Source organism: Dermacentor variabilis, chromosome 5 (genome assembly GCF_050947875.1).
Source record: "Dermacentor variabilis isolate Ectoservices chromosome 5, ASM5094787v1, whole genome shotgun sequence".
NCBI lineage: Eukaryota > Metazoa > Arthropoda > Arachnida > Ixodida > Ixodidae > Dermacentor > Dermacentor variabilis.
In genome coordinates, this window is record NC_134572.1 from 53,536,433 (window position 1) to 53,558,019 (window position 21,587).

Below are 21,587 nucleotides of genomic sequence, written 5' to 3' on the forward strand. Positions count from 1 at the left end.
TAGCTCATTGACAGGTTTCTATGTTGTTGCAAAGAAGAAAAGAACAAACGCACGTGCACGTGCCATTCAGTGAAGCTCACCGTAGCATGTTCGCGGCAGGATGATATACTTGCCGTCCTGGAGAAACGCACACTTGACACACGTGTGTTTTACGTATGCCAATACTCTTGTTCTGACGCTATCTCTCTGTTTATTGCGCCGTTCAGGCACCCATTAGATTTCTCGCTGTCTGGGCCTGTATTCACAAAACGTTTTTGCGCAGACATTGTCTCTTAGAGCAAATACCACCCAATTATGAAGATGGGCAAATCATTAGAGAAGGCTGCCAGGCAATAGCAAACAGCTTTTAGATGGAAAAAAGATATTTCAGAAAGCTAATGAATTCGGTATCTGATGTTTTCGTTGCAGGTTCCTATTTAGCGCAAGGCGCTTCAGCCGCTCACCCCTGACTCTGCTGGCCATTTGCTTGCTATGCGTGGCTGGAATCGTCATCATGTCCAGAAATCCGTCTGTGGCGCCACCTTTCTCGCACTACCCCAGTTCTCTGTGCGCCGGCAACAGCACGCAGGTCGTCTTGGCAATCCGAACGCTTCCCCGACACGACGCCATACGTCACGTGATTCGGAACAGCATAGCACACGGCGCCGTTCGTTCAGCGCTGCCTTCATGGGCGTTTCTCTTCTACATGGGCTTCGTCAAAAACTCGACAAGGTGAGTCGAGTTTCGCGTGAACCTCGTCTCGACATATAGCAAGGTCAGGACAAGCATTAAAATAATGTAGCCTATTGCTCCATAGGAAATCAGAATTAGCCTGTGGCCGCTAAAATATCGTGTTTGCATTTTTCTCCTCCACTTGCGACCTTTTCGTTAAAAGTGCCCGCGACTTTCTAGTTCGTAGCGGATGCTTGTCATTGAAGAACTGCCTTCGCCAATAATATGCTCGCTAGCTATCGCAATAGACTAGCACTCGTGCTTGGGAACCGCGCGATGGTGTACAGGCTGCTTTGTGGATAGTTATCACTTTTATGTTGGAAGCGGAGGCACTTACCTCCTACTGACTGGGTCAGTGACATACGTGCTTCGAGGGCGAAAATTCATTAGGAGTCTCCAAATACAGCAAAGAGCAAAGCTAAACGTGTTTATTACGCCTGCACAAGTCGAACGTTTTGCATAAATAAGAAATACAGCTGTTCTGCTTCTGTCAGAGTTCCTGGTCCATTTATTTAATTAATAATTTTTTGGCAGCGACATCAATATACATCTCTCTTTTTAACCGAACTATTGTTCACTGTTGTAAAATAAAATTAAAGGGACTAAAATAAACAATTTGACTGTTATGTGAATTTCCAACTTGGATCTCGTATAGCGCCCAATCGAGAAAAATGTAGCAGGCTCTAAACGGTTACGATCAAACCGTTCCTTCAAATCCTCGAAGACCAGCATCGTTATAAAGAGCGCAATTGGGAGCACGCGGAACTAAAGGCAAGAATTTAAAATGACAAATACTTGGGTATAACACCGATTCAAGATATCTTGAAAGAACAGAGGAAGAAAATATTTTGAAGAGACGAGAGAAGTGGGAACTTGTAAAATCACGTGCATTTGAGTGTGTCATATTTGTCAAGAAAACTGGAGCATATACGTAGTACTATTGAAAGAAAGTAAACACTGTCACAATTGGCCATATCACGATTCGTCATGGCTCATCGGTTTGCACTTGTTCAGCCGCCACGCATACAAATTACCTACAAAAAAACCTAGACAGATATTTCACGCTGCTTATTCGGCTACCATGACAGTTATTGCTGGTACAGGAATTTTTCATATTTTCGCGCTTGTGGCTTCAAAAGTCCTTGTGTTCTTACTTTATTACGCCTTATCCTTGTAAATTCCTGAGCAATAATACATTTGTAGACGGCGCGAGGCAGTAACTGTTTTGCGCATTTGCATAGTCATTGGCAATAGTTGCATTTATAACGCAAGACTTTGTTAACGGCGATAACTTTGCGAAGTCACAAAACCTTTCGAAGCCAGGAGGTTGATGTCTCGGCAAATTCATGCTCTGTCCATCATTTCTTCGCTGGCTGAACCGCCATGCTCGCAGCTCCCGTACACTTTAGCGCCAGAGTTCCCATTAGTAAATTTTTGTTTGTAAAAAAGCTATACGGCCGTCGCATTTTGTGATATGCAGGATGGACGCCGTGCGTGGAGAGATACACACCCATGGCGACCTGCTCGTGTCCCCCGTCGAATCCGCGGTCAACAACTCGGTGGAGATCGTTCTGGACATGATGCGCTGGGTTGAGGATCGCTGCGGGAAAGGACGCCCGCTGCGTCTCTTCGTCCACGTGAACGACACCGTGTTCGTCGACCCCATAGCCCTCGAGGGATACTTGGTGGGTTACCCAACTTTGTTGCGCTGCACAACCCAATCTCTTACGTACGGTGCACGAGACGGTTTACTCGGCTGCCGAAATGTCGGGTAATCGCGTACTTTAGTTCGACCTCTTGTTCTTACATTTATTTATTTATTATTTTTTATTTATTTGAGTACATGTCGCGGGAAATACACTAAAATTAAGAAATGAAATGCATACATAAAGGAAAAGGCAGTCCAACACAACATCATTTTCTATTTTAGTAGAATACGCAGAGAATCTAGTGGCAAGACGCGCACATGCAGTGTAAAATGCTAAAGAAAAAGAGACAGATCATACTTATTATAATGGCCGTGATAAAACAAGAATGCAAATAATGAAAACGGCCTGCGAAATCAGGTAGCATAGCATATGAAAAAAATTACAAGACCAATAAACTCCACACGAATAAGCAATTCCAATAAGCGACATCACAGGGAAACCGTTAAAACAATATTTAGGCTTAAAATGTGCTCTGAGACAACCACAAAAGACTTAGCCATCTGCAGTGGTTACGATTTCATCGGGGACATGGCTATAGAATGACATGACGTGAGGCAACGCTGATGTGTTAAAGGCCTGTGTCTTTCCCAAGACAGGCTTGATGCTTAGGTGATGATGGAACGGTCGAGACACGGGGGGGGGGGGGGGGGGGGGTATTCTTCTGAGGTATACAAATCCAATTATTGCGGGATTATCTATGCTAAGCAACATTGTGGTTGGGAGGGAGACCGCTAGAAAATCGCTAATGCTAATGCTTCTCTTCTGTGGCGGAATAGCTCAGGTGCCTGCCTACAGCAGGAATGATTGGACGTCTGCATCCCGGGAGACGTCTTCTGTATCCCGATATTTCTTCAACACATACTTCTGATGCACAGTGTGTTTCGCACTTACATTCAGTCGGAAACATGAACGCATTGCCCTTATGTGGTCAATATCATTGAGTCTAGATAATTAGCACAAGCAAGTAGAACTCGTCCTCGTCTACCGTGTCTTCATCGTGTGTACGTGTATTTTTTTTTTTTTGCGCTGCATCTGGAAGTAACACACCTTTCTTTTCGAAGAGTATGGCGGCAATCACAAAGCTGTTCGTTCATCATCAGCATCATGACCGACCCTCACCTTTTGTTCCTGGCTGCTGACATACGCAGGAATTGCTTCGTCAATGGAAATACTGATTATCGAAAGTTAACGATGTGCACTTGGAGCTGTTTTTTTTTCTGAAACTTTATTCAGACTCTTGAAAACCTTCTCATATCAAAATTTTTTCATACGCGCTCATGACGATATAGCTTTCCCTACAGTTACCTGTGTCTTGTTTGACACAATATACGCGAAAGCCTAAGCCGCTGTAACGGGGCATGTAATGGCAGCTGTAGCTTCCCGGCGGGTGAGTGCTGGGCGTCACAAGGAAGACGGTGCACAGAATACGACTTGGTTATACGTTAATAGAGAGTTTTAGAATAGGGGCCCCAAATGTTTGGGGCCCCATAGAGCTTTGCCGGTGTTAGCGTTGGGGCACTCAGCAGTGAAGTGTTTTAGAATAGGGCTTTGCGTTTGCGGATAGTGTCCTGCGCTGACAGCGCCACTACGACGTCAAAGAAAAGATATTAGAAATGATTAAATAAAATATACCATTTCATGATAAGAAGAGTAGTTTTGACTTTTGTGTTTTCGAGTTTAATTACAATTCAGAGGTTATTCAATTAGCAGGAAACAATTAGTTGCGCTTAGTTTTGAGTAACCAACTTTACGTGCCTTCACCCGCCAAGCTAAGTAGTGTTAGGCCTACGAGCCATGATGGGGACAATCGAATTCAGAATCAGCGGCGTCTAATGAATGAGATCTTCATGTCACACGCTAGTTGAGAGAAAGCGATAACCACATTCACTGCTCCCAGCTTGCGAACTTCACGCGTTACCACTAATCGAGCCCAGTTTGGTGTATAGGTTAGAGCCGTCGCTTCGATAGGCGCCGCCTTGTTTTTTAACACAAATATTTTGGGGTAAGTTTTAAGGCTCCCGCTGAATCTTTGAAATAGCGTGCCCGACGTAAAACCCAAGCGCACTTTGCATCTCGCGCCTGCGCAGTGGCTTCGACGCTATTTCTTTGAGGCCCCAAACGTTTGGGGCCCCTATTCTTAAGCTCACTATTGAGGAGCCAAGGTATAAGGAGTGGCGTCAGGTTCTCACACAGTATGAAAATTTGTTCTCGCGTTTCTCTTAGGCTCTTTTATCCGCACAATAATACTACAACCTTTGCTGGTACTCTTGTGAAGCCACAATTGACCACGCCTCAGAGCCATCTGCTGTAGTTATCAGTCGACCTCGTCTAGTTCACGCTCTGGGAAAAGCACCAGTCATACTTCGGAAGGCGTAACACGAGTGAGGACACGTACTGATCGGGCCGTGTTTCAGTTATTTCAGTTTTCATGTATGCGTGTGATGAACTACTGTTGCTTTCTCGTGATTGATCGAACCCCAGGCTATCCACTGTGTGGAACATGCTTTAGTTAATATAAAACTGAAAATTAATAAAATAAAAGCTTATTTATAGCGCAAAATTGTTCACGATACTTTTCTCTTCAACGTAGCATCAAATGAACAGTACGGCGCCACGCCCCTCGTTTTACTGCAAACCGGTCAAAGGTGTCAACGTGGGACGTGATCCGAAAGGCGTCAACTTCGTGCCTCGAGACCTATTCCGCGGTCCCGTTTTCCCACCTTACTGTGAGGGGGAAACCTTCTTCATCAACGGATCGCACCTAGGCCCGCTGTACGCGGCGTCTCTGTACGCCCTGCACTACACACTCCTGCCGCAGTACGTGACGGGACACATGGCCGTCATCGCTGACATGGGTCACGTGAACATCGCCGAGCGTATCGCCAGCGCCGAGAGTGGCGGGAAGTATACGAAAAGAAAAGTAGGCAAGGCGAACCTCTTCATTACGAACATGTGGTTGAGCATGTGGAAAGACACCTGGCTCTACTCGCTTTATAACCAGACACGCCAGACGCACTTTGAGAAGAAACTGACAGAAATAATTGTGGAAAAGCTGCATGCTGCCTCAAACTGACACTACGTGGTGTTCTTGTCCTCGGTGTAAGAATAAACATAACGAAAAACTTTCGCCTGTTTCAACAACGCTGCTCTCTTTATGCTACAGAGTCACGTTCGATTCAGCAGTTCTCTTTGTCCATAGCGTTATAAAATGAACGTGTGGAAGCATTTCCTCAGCATGGCGGTTAGTTATTTTGTGAGTTGACTAACAGAGAATTAGTGTTTTCATCGCTCATTGCAATGTTTTTTTTCTCCTTGTGTAGATAACATGTAAGCGATGTGCATGCGTACGTGCGTGGGTGTGCGTGCGTGCGTGCGTGCGTTTGTGTGTTTGTGTGTGTGGGGGGGGATTTCGCTCCTATGACCACGTGTAGCTGCATTTGAAGTGACGCTATTTAATAATGTTAAAACGTGCCCAGTGTAACCATCAATTAAACGTTCGCATAAGAACGGACGCACAGAACATGAAATGCAGTCAACGAACGGGGATTGAGTGTTTCTTGTAGATATCGTCGTATAGCATCGTGAAAAAACAAAGGACAGCTTTGAAAGGTAGATGGACTATGGTATACTCTTAATCCACGGAGATTTCACTACGTGGAGCACGTATGAAAGACTTACCGAAACTTATGTACAACGATATTAAGGGGGACATACAATAACACTTGTAAGAAGCTCGACCGATGGAAGAGCCGACGCTCCAGGACATTCATTGCAGATAGGTTGCGCTTAATAAATGGAACAGATTCGCAAAAATGTTCTACTTAATTGTAACATATCTGAAATTAATGTCTTGCAGCTTCGGCTCTTCCTTCGGTCGATCTCCTAACAAATGTTGTTGTATGTCATTCATGATATCCCTCCACATAAATTTGGCTACCTAAGTAAGGGGAGCATCTTCATGTTGTCGCACATGGATTTCACTATGGGGTGGAATCTAGGAAAGTTGTAAAAATGATATTTACGGAATAATTTAAAAAATGAGAACTATTCTACTCTGTGAAAATGGAAAGGCAGCGAAAGCTAACGACAGCAAAGCTCTCAAACGAAAACCAAGGTGTTTTCGCTGCCATTCCATTTTCACAGAGTGAAATGATTGTCATTTTTCGCATTGCGAGTCTGGCGTCGTTGGTCGTTCGGAGGGGTCCGGGCTCGCGATTGTCGTTTTCGTTGATCATCGCGGAAACGTTCTTCGTTGGTGGTCGTTTCGCGCCGGCGCCGTTTACATTCTCGTTGCTCTTCGTTCCGGCACTCCTCGTGCGCATCTTGTTCTTCGGATGTACGAACTATACGTGCCCGTCCTATCGATAATACAGCTATTTTTAGTGCCGAGACCTCTCCTGCTCATATACTGCGATAACCTTGACGTCACGCTATTGTTCTCGTCGAGGGTTCTAATCTGTTCCGCATTTTTACGTCTGCGCCGCCTCACTGCAACCATATGGGTTTGTTAGAAATCGCAAGTCCGTTTCTGTTGCCGGACGCAAAAAAAAAAAAAAACTACGGAAGGTTAGTCATATACAGCTTACGCTGTAAAATTAAGTTACCTAGTGAAACTTATTTAGAACGAGGTTTAGAGTGGTAGCTAGGAAGTCCTGGAACACAGATTTCACAAGATTTGGATAGGTTCGGTAAGGGAGGAGAACAGAAGTAGCGACTCGTATTGAAGTTTAGTAATCTGCAACACTTGCCACCAGAAATATTGCCACATTTCTTTTGGTGTGCGTGGGGGGGGGGGGGGGCGGCGAACGAAGATGCCAACAATTTTCGTATGAATAATGTTGCTGCTCGGACCTGTTGGTGGGCGATTGAATCAAATTGTAGTGCGTTGCATATCACGAGATAATCTCAATGACTGCACGCTGGTACGTAGTTTTGATTACTAAATATATAATTAACAATGGGCGTAATGCTGTGCGTTATTGTTTTCTAGAACCGCTATAAAACTTTCTACATAGCCTATGATTGGTGTGTGGAGCACATAAGGTTCAGAAACAGTGCTGGTTTAAAAGCTGGCCGATGTAAAGCCTAGCGAGGCAACAATATTTGAGCTTTCAGTTAGGTTAATGAGGAACAAACTGAAGTTAACATCGAATTTCTGAAATTTTAGTTTATTGTCATGGCTAATGTGCTACCATGAAACGGGCACTACACATACCTACAAAATTCATTTATCGTTTGTTTCTTGGTAGCAAAGTGGCCACATCGATTTCCGACCTCGTGAAGACGGGAAAGCGAGACCTTCTTTCCTTCCTTTTGATTTTGCCGAGTGAAAGGCAAATGACTCCACCTTAAATGACGCTCTCATATCAACCAAACATTTAGCCTTTTTTCCCTTTATTTCATCATATCTCACTGCAGGCATTCTAGCACGCAAACACACAGTCGCTGATGTAAAGATCATAAACTACATTCGCACTCAGCTGCCGTGACGCAAAATTCACAAACAAATAAAGTATTGCAGCGGAATTTTCTTCCACCTCTTCTACATCATGGACCCTGGCCTCGATTGCCATATGTAGGAGATGCGAGACCAGCCTTGGCCCTGAGGACATTACTTCAATCCTAAAGATATTAGTTTATGCGACTGCCTTTCATGCAGGAGGATAGCGCAGTGTTTATTGCGGTGACAGAAGAAGATTCTAGTACCCCTGTAAAAATACATAGAAAGCTAAAGAAGATGACACGGGAAACATATCATGCCTGTTTAAATTTATATGGTATTCCACGACATTCGAGATTCCTTAAACGCTATACCAACAGTCAGATGCCGCCGGTAATGGAATCTACACTGAAGTGGAACGACCCATAGAAAATGACAATGCATATTGGGGATTTGTCTGCTTATGTTTGCTTGTTCTTTCTTTCTTTGTTACTTCAAGGCCCTTGGCGCAAAATGTAGTTGGTCGTAAGGAAGCATCAAATCAGCCCGCTTCCTTCTTATATTTTCTTGTCTCCAGGCATTCTGTTCTCCTCTCTTTAGCATCACGGTGCTTTTGGGGTAGTACGCTGCACTTGAGTAAGCGTGGAGCTGCGTGAATTCGTAACGCGGTTTACAAACGCACTCAAGCGACACGAAACTGCGGAACATTCAGCCGCGGGCTGTCTCTGAAAGGGCCATAAAGGTCTCCATTCCTTTGTTGCATCGTGTGTCTTTACGGTTCATTTCACTTATCACCCACAGAACCGTTGCCACCGAGTATAGCCATCATATTCACGAAGAAATTCCGCAGTTTCCTAAGCGCCAACCAGAAAAAGGAATATGCACATCTGTGCCACGCTGAACGAGTTACAGGGGAACATCCAAAGGGAGGAAGCACACCACTCTGACGCATTAAAAGAAACAGCCGTATGTCTTTGTCCTTTTATGGCGTTGTTATCGCTCGCTTCAACTTCTACCCCAGGGAAAAAGTGCTCGCTCTAAGCAGTTGTTGATTTGAAAGCGTGCGTAAAAAAGGTTATATGCATATGAAGCATTTTTAAGCGCTATTAAAGTTTAATCGTCATTAGAAATGGACGTCAGGTGCCTAAACATGCACCGAGCTCGTCCCAGCCATGTCGAAAGCGCACCACGGCAATAGCGAAACTTAACCCCTACTCCTCAGGGAGGAAGTGGAAGTCGTTAATACGGCTGACTTATGAAGTACAGTATGTTGAACAAGTGGTATAGTTTCATAAGTATTGTTTGCCAGGAAAAAATACTGCGTCCGCCCAACGTTGGTCTAAATAGACTTACCATGGATTCCACTGGAAATATATCTCTTTTGTATTGTATCACGATCGTGACGGGGCCTCTAAAACGGCTGCCACGTTGGTGGCTACGCTTTTGCACCACACGTGAGCAACGATATTCTAGTATCACGTGGCTTTGGGGAGACGAAAGGGTGCCTGCAGTTGACGGGTGCTTCCCCAAGCCCTGAAGTGCATCACTGCAGCTGAATATGCGCGCACCTACTACGTGGGTGGACAGCTATTTCTGGTAACAGAAGGAGAGTACTAATTGCCACGGGGCTTTTGTTATCTAAAGATTGTTCTGTATTCGTAGCCAATAATTATTGTCTAGCAATGCCTATGTTTGTGGGATTACGCCATGTCAAAAGGAATAAAGAAAGTAGTCGGTTAAAGAGGTTGCGCAGCTCAAAGCTTCCCATCCACTGCCGGGGATCACGACACACAGCTTTACATTTACTATTAAATAGGCCGTCACTAATTGACAGTTGATTAACGAATAAATAAAACACTCTTTCCACATTGCATCGAACTAATGGGCTTCTGTGAGATAACTCGTGCGAAAACTGCAGGGTGGCGCATTTGCTTCCAGCCCTATCAATTACCTCTGCTTCTGTTGACCCTGCACAGGATGTAATTACCTTGTCTTCCCTTAATCAGGAAGGACACCATAAAAGACGGGGACACGGGATCTACCAAAGATTGAACCGTTGTGCTAATGATCTTCCGGAGTCCATCCCTGGATTCGACGACAAATGTATAGCAGTGTCCCTTAAAAAGACTTCAGCTCCCGCGTATAAAGAACATACATTAGAATTGTTTGAAGGATTCATTGCAGGACTTCAAAAGCTAGAGCTACGGCAAATATACTTGCTGATATAAGCGACATTAGAGGCAGGCTTCGTATTTATACATTCCAACTTAGCGATGCCTGGTGGCTGCCTCTTTCAGTAACTTCCGATCAAAACAAATTGGTCGATACAAACATGAGCGCCGGTGGCTGCGTGTATCAAGACTAGAGATGCAGAAAAAAAAATATCTAAGTGCTGATTTCAAGTGTAGTAAGACAAAGTACAGTAAGTATAGCAAGAGCAATGCATTCACTGGTGTGGATCCTTTACAAAATCTTGCCAAATGCTCTCCTCCCTGCCTTATTCTTCATGCTTTGGTTGCCGACTGCCTCACTATCAGCTTATATGTTTAAACCTTGTTGCCGTTTTATGCCGAGGTCTTTCGAGTTGTCTTATTACTGGGCAGTGACGGGCTATGGGTAGATGTTCAAATCATTTTCTCGTGAACAAATGTAACATGCCATACATTTGAACTATCTTGCTGTTGGCACGACAACTGAAATCCTGCAACATCCGAATTGTCGCGAGGCTTCGTGGTACGATCGCCAAGGCACAGCGTGTGTGTGCACCTACTTCTCTTCTACAATGAATTCTCCCTGTGCCTGTTTAACTGTCTGTGACGTGACTTGGCGATTTCGTTACGTTTTATATGTTTGGAAAATCGTATTTGTTCTTTTAACTGCCACGGACTCCTACAGAACAGCGCGGTAAAATAGTAGTGTGCGATTTGAAGCTCCAAAGCGGGTTAAACTTGCATATGCTTCTACAGACTTCGTACGCTAAAGCGATTAGTAAGAAGCGTTCGCGGCTAATATTGATAATGAGCATATCACGCAAGCAAGGGCGGCCCTTCGCTGACGAACAAGTTTTCTAAAGAAAACGTCTCTTAATTTGTGTGAGTTCTCTATACAGTGAGTGCAGTATCAGGTGTCGGAGCTACATGATTGTCAAAAAACTAGGCGACTCTAAAGCGGGATATCTGTCTAATAAAGTACTAATCACGACGTTGATACATTTGTAAACTAAACATTGACATAAGCCCCATTGTTGGTAACATATTTTTGTAGAAACACCATAGAACTTGTTGCATTCCACCGTGCGATAAAACCAGTCAACAACAAAGTTCATATCAAGGGACGCAAAAGCATGAGAGATCTCGGTGCACCAGAAGCGACGAACGATTCTTCAGAATCTAATAAAAGACAGGGGTGAAAACATTACTGAACGCTCAGTTAAATACGGGGTTGTGCAGTGGTGGCCCTGCTCAGAACCAACGCCTGTGTGTAAGCTCAATATACACGAAGCTGTTAAGGCCACAGTTGGATAGCACAACAAGAGCGCGTTGTTGTGAGCACCGGTTGTTGTCATTCCTCTGCACAAATGGCGCATATCCGCCTTCGAGGATCGCCCAAGAATTAAGAGGTTTGCACAAAACGAATGAAAAGTTTAAAAGGAAAAAATAGTGAAGAAAGGTCAATTTTGCTCAATGTTCAAAGCGGAACAGTCATCATGAGTGAATCGAAAAATAGATGCATAATTATCATAAATTTGCTGTTTTAGGATTGGTGCCAAGAATAGTCTTTCATCACTGTGAAAACTTTCTGGTGACTGCATCCCAACGTGTTGTTGTCCTCACCGTCATCGTTGTTGCCGCTAAATGTGGCTCACACCCAGGAGAAAGATTCGCCGCAAAGACTAGTATCAAAACTGCGAACACGAACAAATGAAATAAGGGAGGAATCAAAAAGGAAATGCTGAGTAACATAAAGATAACAGAGTTTTGACTACGTACTTATCGCACACAAAAAAAGAGCGCCGTCATCAGCCGTTATGGGTAGCGCTTTGGCATCAAAACTATTTTGCCGATATCTTTCATTTTTATTTTTTTTCCGTTCCTTCTTTCCTTCATATTGTAAGGATGGTTGCAATACCGAAGAGCGTTTTTAAATAGGTAACATTTTTTTATGATACAAGCGGTGCCAGATCTGTACGTTTGCGATATACGCTTGTTAGTTTCTTTCTGCTTAAAAAATTTTTAAGATTGAGTAGGACGAAAAAGCTAACGCCTACTTTTAATAATAGCACCATCGATCTGCCCTAGTCTGCTCCGTATTATACTTTGGTACACCTAAAAAGCGTTAAAACGAACATTACCTTATCCTTTAAAAATCGGTTTTCTTCCACGCCTGCTAACTTCTTCACCAAAGCGTCTCGCTCCTGCACCTTATCACGCACTGAACTAAATGAGGGCGACCGAAGTGAAATCCGATGGTGATGGTGGTGATGATAACAATGATGGTGGGTATCACGGGAAGATCGCCTTAAAGCCATTGTGCATCTACCCAATCAGGGGCCAGGAATCTGGCTGCGCACAACAACAACAACAACAACAACAACAACAACAACAACAACAAGAGAAATTGAGTCAAGGAGGAGGAGGAGGAATAAACTTTTATTGTAGAACCAGCACTTTATGATGGCCGGGCCTAAGCCTCCCACGAAGGGACGTCGAGGGCTTGCCTCGCCGCCGCCTCGCGGGCGTGCTGGGTCGCCCAGGTTTGGTCGTCGAGGGCGGAGCTCCGCAGAGCCTCATGCAACCTCGACGAGAGAGTCGTGGTGTCAGTCTGGGTGTACTGTGCTGGGCACTCCCATAGCATATGCGGAAGCGTAGCCGGGTGAATTCCACAGCACCGGCAGTTGGGGGTAGTGTAGACGTCCGGAAATATAAGGTGGAGGCGGGCGGGTGAAGGGTACGTGTTTGTTTGTAGTAGACGCAGGGTGGTAGCCTGCGCCCGGCTGAACTTTGGGTGAGGCGGGGGGAAGATTCGGCGACTGAGGTGAAAGTCAAGATGATGATGATCCTTGTTATGGCTCGCTCCCACTGAAGGGGATAGGCCAACCATCGAGGGGCAAGAGGTAAAGTGAACTTATATTTGAAGGGGAGAAGCGCAAAGTAAAAGGAAAAAAAAAAACCAGGAGACAATGGAATACCTAGAGTAGTATGCGAGCGAGCAGTCAGACTAACCGAAGGGAAAACTTTAAAAGAGGTTGTAATAAAAGGGATAATAAAGGAAATGTTAATAAAGAGCTGGGATTTTGCGATAGCCAAAGGAGGAAGTTAGCCGCTGCCCGTGCAGCTCACGCGCATCTCGTCCGCAGTCAACCGACAGCTGGCAATACCTGCTCTGCAGACCTGATAGCACTTTCGCGTCGAACCTGTGCTCCTCTGAAAACAATGGGAGACGGTAAGTCCTAGCTCTCTTTCAGTCGTTCAAGGTCGGCCCTAGGAATGTTGTCATCTTGAATGCTTGTCACTCAAATTAGGCGTACGCAGCAACAGGCCTTGCATGCAACCGTTCTAAAGGCGTAACTCCGTGTCAGTGTCATGTAGAAAGCCTAAGGGGACCTTCAGTGGCGAAAGGAGATTCTTTTCGCTTGCATTTTTAAACAAAAAAGAAAAAAAAGACGCGACATGATGTCGCTTTTGTGTTCTATATTCTCTGCACCCAAGATAAGAGATCAGCGGCCGCATCTCGCGCAGACAGCTAAAGAACAGGCACAGAGAACGATTTCCGTGTCCAGTCATTACAAAGGTGATGGAAGGAGCTCGGTGTCTGTCCTCGCGCTTGGTGCTACGTGGACCACTGTTATTTTGCGTGAACGTGTGTGTTCATAATGTTGAAAGCTTGCGCTTAGGCTAGGTACGAACTGTGTCATGAGCCTAACGCTGCTGTGTACAAAAAATGCGATCGAACTCGCAACGGCCGTCTTACGATCAGCGAGAGCTTAACGGAATAAGAGAAACAGACTGAAATTCCGATCCTTTCATTGCGCAGTGAATTTCTCCGGCAGGCGAACATCTCAGCAACGCAGCGTCCCCAGCCTACCGTCATATCTCTACACAAGTAGCGAGAACTTCGCGAGTTGCAATACGTTCATAATCTTTCAGCGCGACATCTACACAAAGACGTAAAATAACACGCGATCAAACGGCGCTGTGTGTCAACTGAAACACGTGGCTAATACATACGACGTGGATTGCGCGAAAGCGGGAAATACAAAAACTAAAACCAACTCCGTGTAGAAACGACACAGCACCGCACACGTCTGGCGTAATGAAACCTGATTTAAAAAGTTACATTCGTCCTGCGTTAGAAGGATGGCTGGCCTACGTACTCGTGAACTTGCTAAAGTATGTGAAAAGCCTGAGCTATCGTGCGCAACCGCTGCACTCTGTGCCTCATAACAATAGCGGTACTATCGAAAAGCAGTGCTCAACGACAAGTGCGACATTGAGAGCTGGGTGCGTCCTTTAACAAAGTCTGGTGTTCTTTCAGTTGCGCGTTGATGCACCACTCGGTCTGGCCAACGTAGACTTTACCGCAAAAAAGTGGAACTTTGAACACTTGGAACTTTTTAACTTCATGGTAAAGTCTACATTGGCCAGAACAAATTGTACATAAACGGCCACAGCATTCTTTGATGCAGCGTCAGCAGAATGGCTGAGAAGCTGAGAGGCAGTATTTCCGACTGACAATCTGTAGGTGCGGAGTTCTAATCCCCGCGGGCACTGTAATTTCGTTTGGTTATGAGATTCTAGGAAATAATATTACAGGCTTACAGCAATAGACACCGGCGCCGAAAGCAGACATCATCGGATATAAGAACGACTATAGTCGAGTGGTTCTATACCACAGCTATCCCTGTGAAAGCGCCAATGCTGGCTTTCCTGGCCAGAATTTACGATAAAAAAATTAGAGCTGTTAAGTTAGGACGTATTTACTACGAATACTTGCGCTAAGAATCGAGTAAACATTGGATAAAGGCCAACGGCGAGGGCAGTTCCCACACATCGTTTTGTTAGAACCATAAATAACATAGCAAAGACTTCGACCATTTCCGATCATCCGCATTGCGTCACACAGAAAGGAGGTACTCTGTTTGCCTTAGTCATGGTGGTGACGTGATATAGCAGTGCTGTGCATAGCCATAAAAAAGAGGTATGTAAACGGTGCCAACTTGCGAATCACTCTAAACCGCTTCTGTGCTGTAGGGCATATTGTCTTGAACACCGCGTTTTCCAAAATAAATGCTTGGTAACATAGGCAACTCTCCTCTTATTCACGTTCTTCCTTTCTTTTCTTTCCTTTATTGCAGTAACTGGCGTGTCGGCGACGTCTTACTATAATGGTAAGACATCACACTGCTCATTTTGTCTATTCCTAGAGACCGTCGCAAAGCGAATTCATGAATGCTCGTAGCGCTGGCTGGCGAGACCCGAACTGTAGGCTGTATAGACCCCAACAATATTTATCATCGTGCAATCATCCTCTTATTCCCGTTCTTCCTTTCTTTTCTTTCCTTTCTTTTCGTAGAAGCTGGCATGCCGGTGATGTCTCCCTATAACGGTAAGACATCGCACATCAGTTTGTCTATTCCTAGAGGCCGTCGCAAAGCGAACTCATGAATGCTCGTAGCGCTGGCTTTCGAGACCCGAACTGTAGGCTGTATAGACCCGAACAATATTTATCATAGTGCAATCATCCTCTTATTCCCGTTCTTCCTTTCTTTTCTTTCCTTTCTTTTCGTAGAAGCTGGCATGCCGGTGATGTCTCCCTATAACGGTAAGACATCGCACATCAGTTTGTCTATTCCTAGAGGCCGTCGCAAAGCGAACTCATGAATGCTCGTAGCGCTGGCTTTCGAGAGCCGAACTGTAGGCTGTATAGACCACAACAATATTTATCATAGTGCAATCATCCTCTTATTCCCGTTCTTCCTTTCTTTTCGTAGAAGCTGGCATGCCGGTGATGTCTCCCTATAACGGTAAGACATCACACATCAGTTTGTCTATTCCTAGAGGCCGTCGCAAAGCGAATTCATGAATGCTCCTAGCGCTGGCTTTCGAGACCCGAACTGTAGGCTGTAGAGACCCCAACAATATTTGCCATAGTGCTCGACCTACAGTCCCCATGGCATTCACCTGTTTGGAACGAGGTTGAAGGTTACGAACGAAGGAAGATTGCGATCGCACATACACAAAACAAAAACTCTCTTTCAGTGAAATTTATGTCTACGTCAAATTACTCTCGCTCATGATCATCCAGAGCAGGTCACTACAGCGTGCCTCATTAACAAACTGTAGCTAATCGAACCTGAAGAATGATTATTATAACGTTCAATGGCTTTTGTTCAAGTTTTCTAATACCTCGTAAATATTAAAGGCGTCACAAGTGTCATCAAAGCCTTAGGACTGGGTGATAATGAGAGCACAACACGACGCCGACGTGCTCCAGATATCGACGTCGATGTTCTCAGCACTTGCAAATTCCAAAAACAGCGCAAAAATACGCATACACAAAAAGAAGCACGAAAGACGCGGACAAGCGCTACTACCAGCTGTTTATGTCAATCGACACACCTTGCGATTTTATAAAGTCTGCCACGCACAAGTGTCACACTCCCTTTTTTCATGCTAAGGTGATAAACGTAAGTAAAAACTAAAAAAAAAAAGCTGAACAACACGGCTGCCTGCTTTAGATGGCAGAATTCAAGAAGTCCAGTTCGGCGCTGTGCAAAAGCATAGGTGCTTCGCTTATACAGATAGGTGAATTTTTGTGGATATGGAATGCTTCTAAAGCCATTCCAGCCGTGTGGTATGCAGACTTGCCTAAAATAGGGCTCTCAGAAAAAAGTGCCTTGCAACCACACGCGATGATATAGGCAACCAAATGTGCATATTTGTCCTCTTTTTTTCTCAATTTTTAGCGCATGCACCCTGAGCCGGTTGTTGATACACCGTTCAGTTTGGCTGATGTACACATTTCCACACTTCGAACGAAGAACCGAAGCGGAAGGGAAAGCGCGGAGACACAGTGATGGATGGCGAGGCCCCTAGTAATGCCCTATATGCATAAGGTCTCGCACAACCTGAACAAGGTCACGAACAGGCATCGTATTCCAGTGGTTATTGCGGTTCCTAGAACTTGCTTTGAAACGAAATTACAATTATTTTTAAGAAAGCTTACCTTGAGTATATTTCATTCGATTAAACAACCGCTTATACGCGCGGTTTTTTCAACCAACTATTTGTAATTTTTGCTTCTCACGTCGCGTTATACGGACTTCATGTTGGAGGTCAGTTTGAAGTTTGTAGTGGCAAAAAGGACGTCTTTATTATGCGGATGGCCTCAAAGCCTACAAGGTGGTGAGGTAAAAATATCGCCACGCTCGTCTACTCACAGTGCAAGCTGGTCGCCCAGACGTTAGCGAGGAGCGTGTGATACGAGGTTCCGTTCAGTCATGTCTGTAGGCAGTTTTCGTCTATCAGGCTGACTTTGGCTTCGGAGGCATGACGACGCCTGACAATTACTGTAGCCGGCCAAGTCCACAGTAAGTGATGTGTTTCCACGTGCTCGATATTTCGATGGAAGAGAGGATAGCTGTTGGCCGATTTGCTGGGTTCACCGGTGCTGCTGTTTCTATTCCACTTTCCCGTGACGTGAGCTGTCAGGGTGACGCCCAACTGAAGCCTAAGTAGCATCACCTCATCTTTCCGGGTCAGCCCACAATGGATGGCCACAGAGCGTGGAAGAACTAGAGCGCGCGTTTACAGACGGAGGTAATTCTTATGGGCTAAAAGGTGTAGTCTGAGATCAGCAGTACAGGGAGGATGTGGTATTGTCTATCTGGTAGGCTGTCTTGAGAGGAAGTGCGCGGCATTGTCTCTATGCATCGCACTATGTCTCGGTACCCACCCTATGGTGACTTGTCACTGGCCTTGTCGATGGAGCTGGTGAACATCCTGGACTGTACGCAGCGTGGAATATACGCGCTTTAATTCCCCTAGTATTTCTGTTGAGTCTATTGTAAGCACTGATGCTTCACTACTGTTTACTATTGCAAGTAGGATCGCTTTTATAGGGTCTCGCATGCCCACTAACTCTGTGGACGCATGTGTATCGTTGTCGGTCGCTTTGTAAATTTCTGCGGCTGTGGTAGTGAAATCTGACGCGGGCATGCTGCAACTCAGCATGGCCTATAGGGCCAGTCACACAGAACCTGATTGAGTTATTTTGCATAACATTGATGCGAAGTCGCAAAGAATTGGGAGCATGTTGGTTGTAAACATGATGCAAGATTGACTAGACTTCCCCTTTGACCAGCCAGCCACGACCACATTCGAACGCAGCAGCTGCGTTCGAGCGACGTCATGGGGCCAGCAAACAGACCCCTAGTATTGTCAAAAGTTCTGAGAACTCGCTCATACAGCATCTGTGTCTTTGGTGTGTCCATAGTGATATATAGGCATATAGATTGCAAAAGTGCCAGTTGTCGCGCATTTTTTTTCTTGCAATCTTTACGGCACTATGGCTGTACTGAGAGAAAACGGTGAGATTCCGTTTATCAAGGCACGCGTTTGCGCACTGTCTGAAGTGGGAAAAAGAGAAAACGGAGCTAATGGGTGAGAGTGCAATGCGTGAAACAGAAATCATGGGTGCTCGCACAGCGCGCATGTTCAGTCGCCTGTCCCGACAAGCGTGGGATCCGCTGTAGCAGACACTGCAGCAAGTGTTCTGCACAGCCTGCTCTTGGGTGAAAAATTGAGCGACCGAGCATGCTGGTGGTGGCGAGAGATTTTTATTGTTTCCCCACGTGACAAGACAGGACCTTCAATGTATGCTGGGCGGCTACAGTTTGGTGAGTACGCTTTGAGTTTGATAGTGTTTCGAGAGTTGTACTTACTTAAAAAACACATTTGTGGCAGGGAAGGTAAAATTGACTGTATTTGTAGTGCAACCAGCGTGCTCGCCGAATTGGGCGCTGGTGTATCGCGCCTAGGCGGTGAGGGACGCGTTGCCTGACAGCCATGCTCTAGTATTGATTGTTCGCGTAGACTAGTGCCAGTGATATGCGTCTTATTTAATATTATTTTAGTTGCTTCAATATGCACCAGCACGTGGGCTCACTCCTGTTCCTTCGCTTGATGTGCCACTGTGCACGACTCGGAGCATGCATCGATGATTTCTTGTATTTGTCCCTTATGCCACACGGGGTAACATCATGAGAACTTTCCAGTTTCAGGCAGACGCACTTACAGGACATTCTCGTCTGCTCGGTAACGAGATGTACAAAAATATTTTGCAGTTCTGCTTTGCAGTTTTGCGAACCTGTGGCTTATGCTTTACTGACGCGTCGTATTTTGCGAATTCACAGAAATGAAGTTAGTGAATGCAGTTTTTTATACTTGAAGCTCCTTGATCGAGTTGGTTCAATAATGAAAGCACCTATGCTTATGAATTGTTTTGCATCTGAATGGAACATGTAATGTTGTTTGGCTTATCTGTAATTCCCATTTCACTGTACCAATGGGAAGTAATCTAGGTCCCTCATTGTAGCTTGAGCTGCTTAACCAAGAGTTCAGTGTAAGAATGTTGGACAACAAAGACGTCAGGGCAGTCATCGCAGTATCTGTCTTTCATCGATGAAGCGTGGTGCATTTCATAGTGGTTGTTCTTCTTCGCCGAGCTTGCTACACAAGAGTTGACAGTTTGCCATATTACGGCCTATTCGAGAAATATAAGAACTTCGGCTTTAAGTTTGTTTTCTCTTTGGTTTAGCCCTTTTGATAGGACTCGTTGGGATCAACGCACGTCGTGGCATAAAATTAACGGAAAAATCTCCGTGTCAAAAAAAGATGTAATACCTTGATCATCGGATCGTAGAAGCCGACTGGTACATTTTGGTATCTAATTCTTCTACCTAAGATGTCTTTCTTCTTGTGTAAGGATTAAAGTGAATTGTGGCGTATTGAAAGAACCCTGCGCGAACTTATAGTGCGTGTTCATTTTCTGCCCCACAGCTCAAGCTCCCGATCATATTTCAGGGTGGACTCTATACCAATTTGAAACTGTTGCTTCAAGTACCTTTTTTCTTCAACACTACAAGCAATTTGACCTGTCCAATAAACTAGTTAATTTCTACCTCCTCATTTATTTAACATAGTAGTCTATGGAAGTTGTAGTTCTGCTGATGCAAACGCCGCCCTTCAGTGTTTTAGAGTATGCTCCTTGTTGATGCTTTCATTGCATTTAGTATGCATGGTGCGCATACCAATGCCATCCACTTTTATTCTTGTGTGCCTAGTGCAGGGCCCTGAATGTGTGAATTTATTGCCAAGAAAGAGCAATAAGCTAAAGCATTCTTGTACGGCATGCTTCCGGTGTATTGCTACACACATAACACATCATTCTAAGTGCATGCTCGAACACAGTTCGCCGATCGCAGGAAATGATATTTATTGGTACACTGTATCCTAACACAAAGCAATCAGAGTTGTTCTTAATTTGTTTTTATATATTTACCTTGTTCATTTGTTTGGACTGATGCCTGCCGTGGCGGCTTAGTGGATTTGGCTTTGTGCTGCTAAGCACGAGGTCACGTTTTCATAGCCCGGCCGTGGCGGCTGCATTTCAATGGGGGCTAAGTGTAGAAAAACGCCCGTGTGCCGTGCATTGTGGGCACGTTAAAGATCACGAGGAGGTTAAAATTAATATGGAACCTCCCTCCCCCCACTACGGTGTGTCTCATAATCAGATTGTTGTTTTGGCATGTAAAACCCCAGAATTTCTTTTATTAGACTGCTTCCCATCTCCTTTATTGAGCTACAATAACGTCTGATACACTTGAAAAAGGATCTAATATGCTTTATGTATTCAGAAGTTCTTGGTTCGGCTTTATTGCAACCACCTTTTCTTCTTTTTCAAGCTGTTTTCAATTTTTTCTGATTCAGAAGAAATGTATAGCTAGTAAACTCTAAAGTGACTGATACCTGGTAAAACAAAGACTGCAGCAAGGGCGAGAACGGAAACTTTTCGATGAAGCGGGGTACCTTAATAATGGTGAAAAATAACTGTAGCAAATTCGTTTTTATCGAGAAGTACCGGTCCGGAATTTACAGAAAAGCTAAAATGTTGTAAATGTAACGCCATGTTATTGTCGAGTCGTACTACCAAATTACAGAAGCCAATATTTTTTACGAGCAATTGCTGTAAATATTACGGCCACTTTTTGCTGTGCCATGAAATAAAATTACAGACTTCTGTATTGTTTTTATGTAAATTTCTAGAAATGTCATGGGTGCTTTGGCGGTGCCGTGGAATGAAAATAGAGACGTATGTCTTTTTGGCCTGAAGTTACTATAAATAAGACGACGTGTGATTACAGCGCTTTGGAATGAAATTACAGACGTCCTTACATTTTTACATTAAATACTTGGCAACGAAAGCTGTCCGGGAAAAGTACAGTAAAAAGAAAGGCGTGTTGTCTACAGTGTTTGTGGGAAGGATTGTTATTTTTTACCTTGCCGGAGCACACAGAATCACTTCGTGGTGCATTTTTATTTTTATTGAAACACTATGTGTAGCCCTTCTTGTTTGTAACCCTCGTTTTGTCTTTATCACTCCACGAACTAGGGTACTCCACGTATCAAGCTTACACAGGTGAGTACAGAAGCGTGGTCACAGAATCT

At 44.6% G+C, this 21,587-nt stretch overlaps 2 protein-coding genes across 5 annotated transcripts in view; both read left to right on the forward strand.

The window, feature by feature from the left end:
* LOC142582611 (acetylgalactosaminyl-O-glycosyl-glycoprotein beta-1,3-N-acetylglucosaminyltransferase-like) overlaps nt 1-5,543 on the forward strand; it is a 102,938-nt gene extending 97,395 nt beyond the window's left edge. For 2 of the 4 annotated variants that reach the window (XM_075692502.1, XM_075692499.1), the window contains exons 2-4: nt 409-711; nt 2,192-2,396; nt 5,011-5,543. In XM_075692502.1, coding sequence (XP_075548617.1) covers nt 494-711; nt 2,192-2,396; nt 5,011-5,493 — 906 coding nt within the window. In that variant the 5' untranslated portion in view covers nt 409-493 and the 3' untranslated portion in view covers nt 5,494-5,543. Of the gene's footprint in view, nt 1-408; nt 712-2,191; nt 2,397-5,010 lie in introns of those variants that run through there. The other 2 variants (XM_075692500.1, XM_075692501.1) reach the window with 1 other exon arrangement.
* Nucleotides 5,544-16,872: 11,329 nt separating this feature from the next.
* LOC142583530 (uncharacterized) overlaps nt 16,873-21,587 on the forward strand; it is a 42,418-nt gene continuing 37,703 nt past the window's right edge. The window contains exon 1 of the mRNA XM_075694018.1: nt 16,873-21,558. Within this exon, the coding sequence (XP_075550133.1) occupies nt 21,293-21,558 (266 nt within the window). The 5' untranslated portion in view covers nt 16,873-21,292. The remainder of the gene's footprint in view (nt 21,559-21,587) is intronic.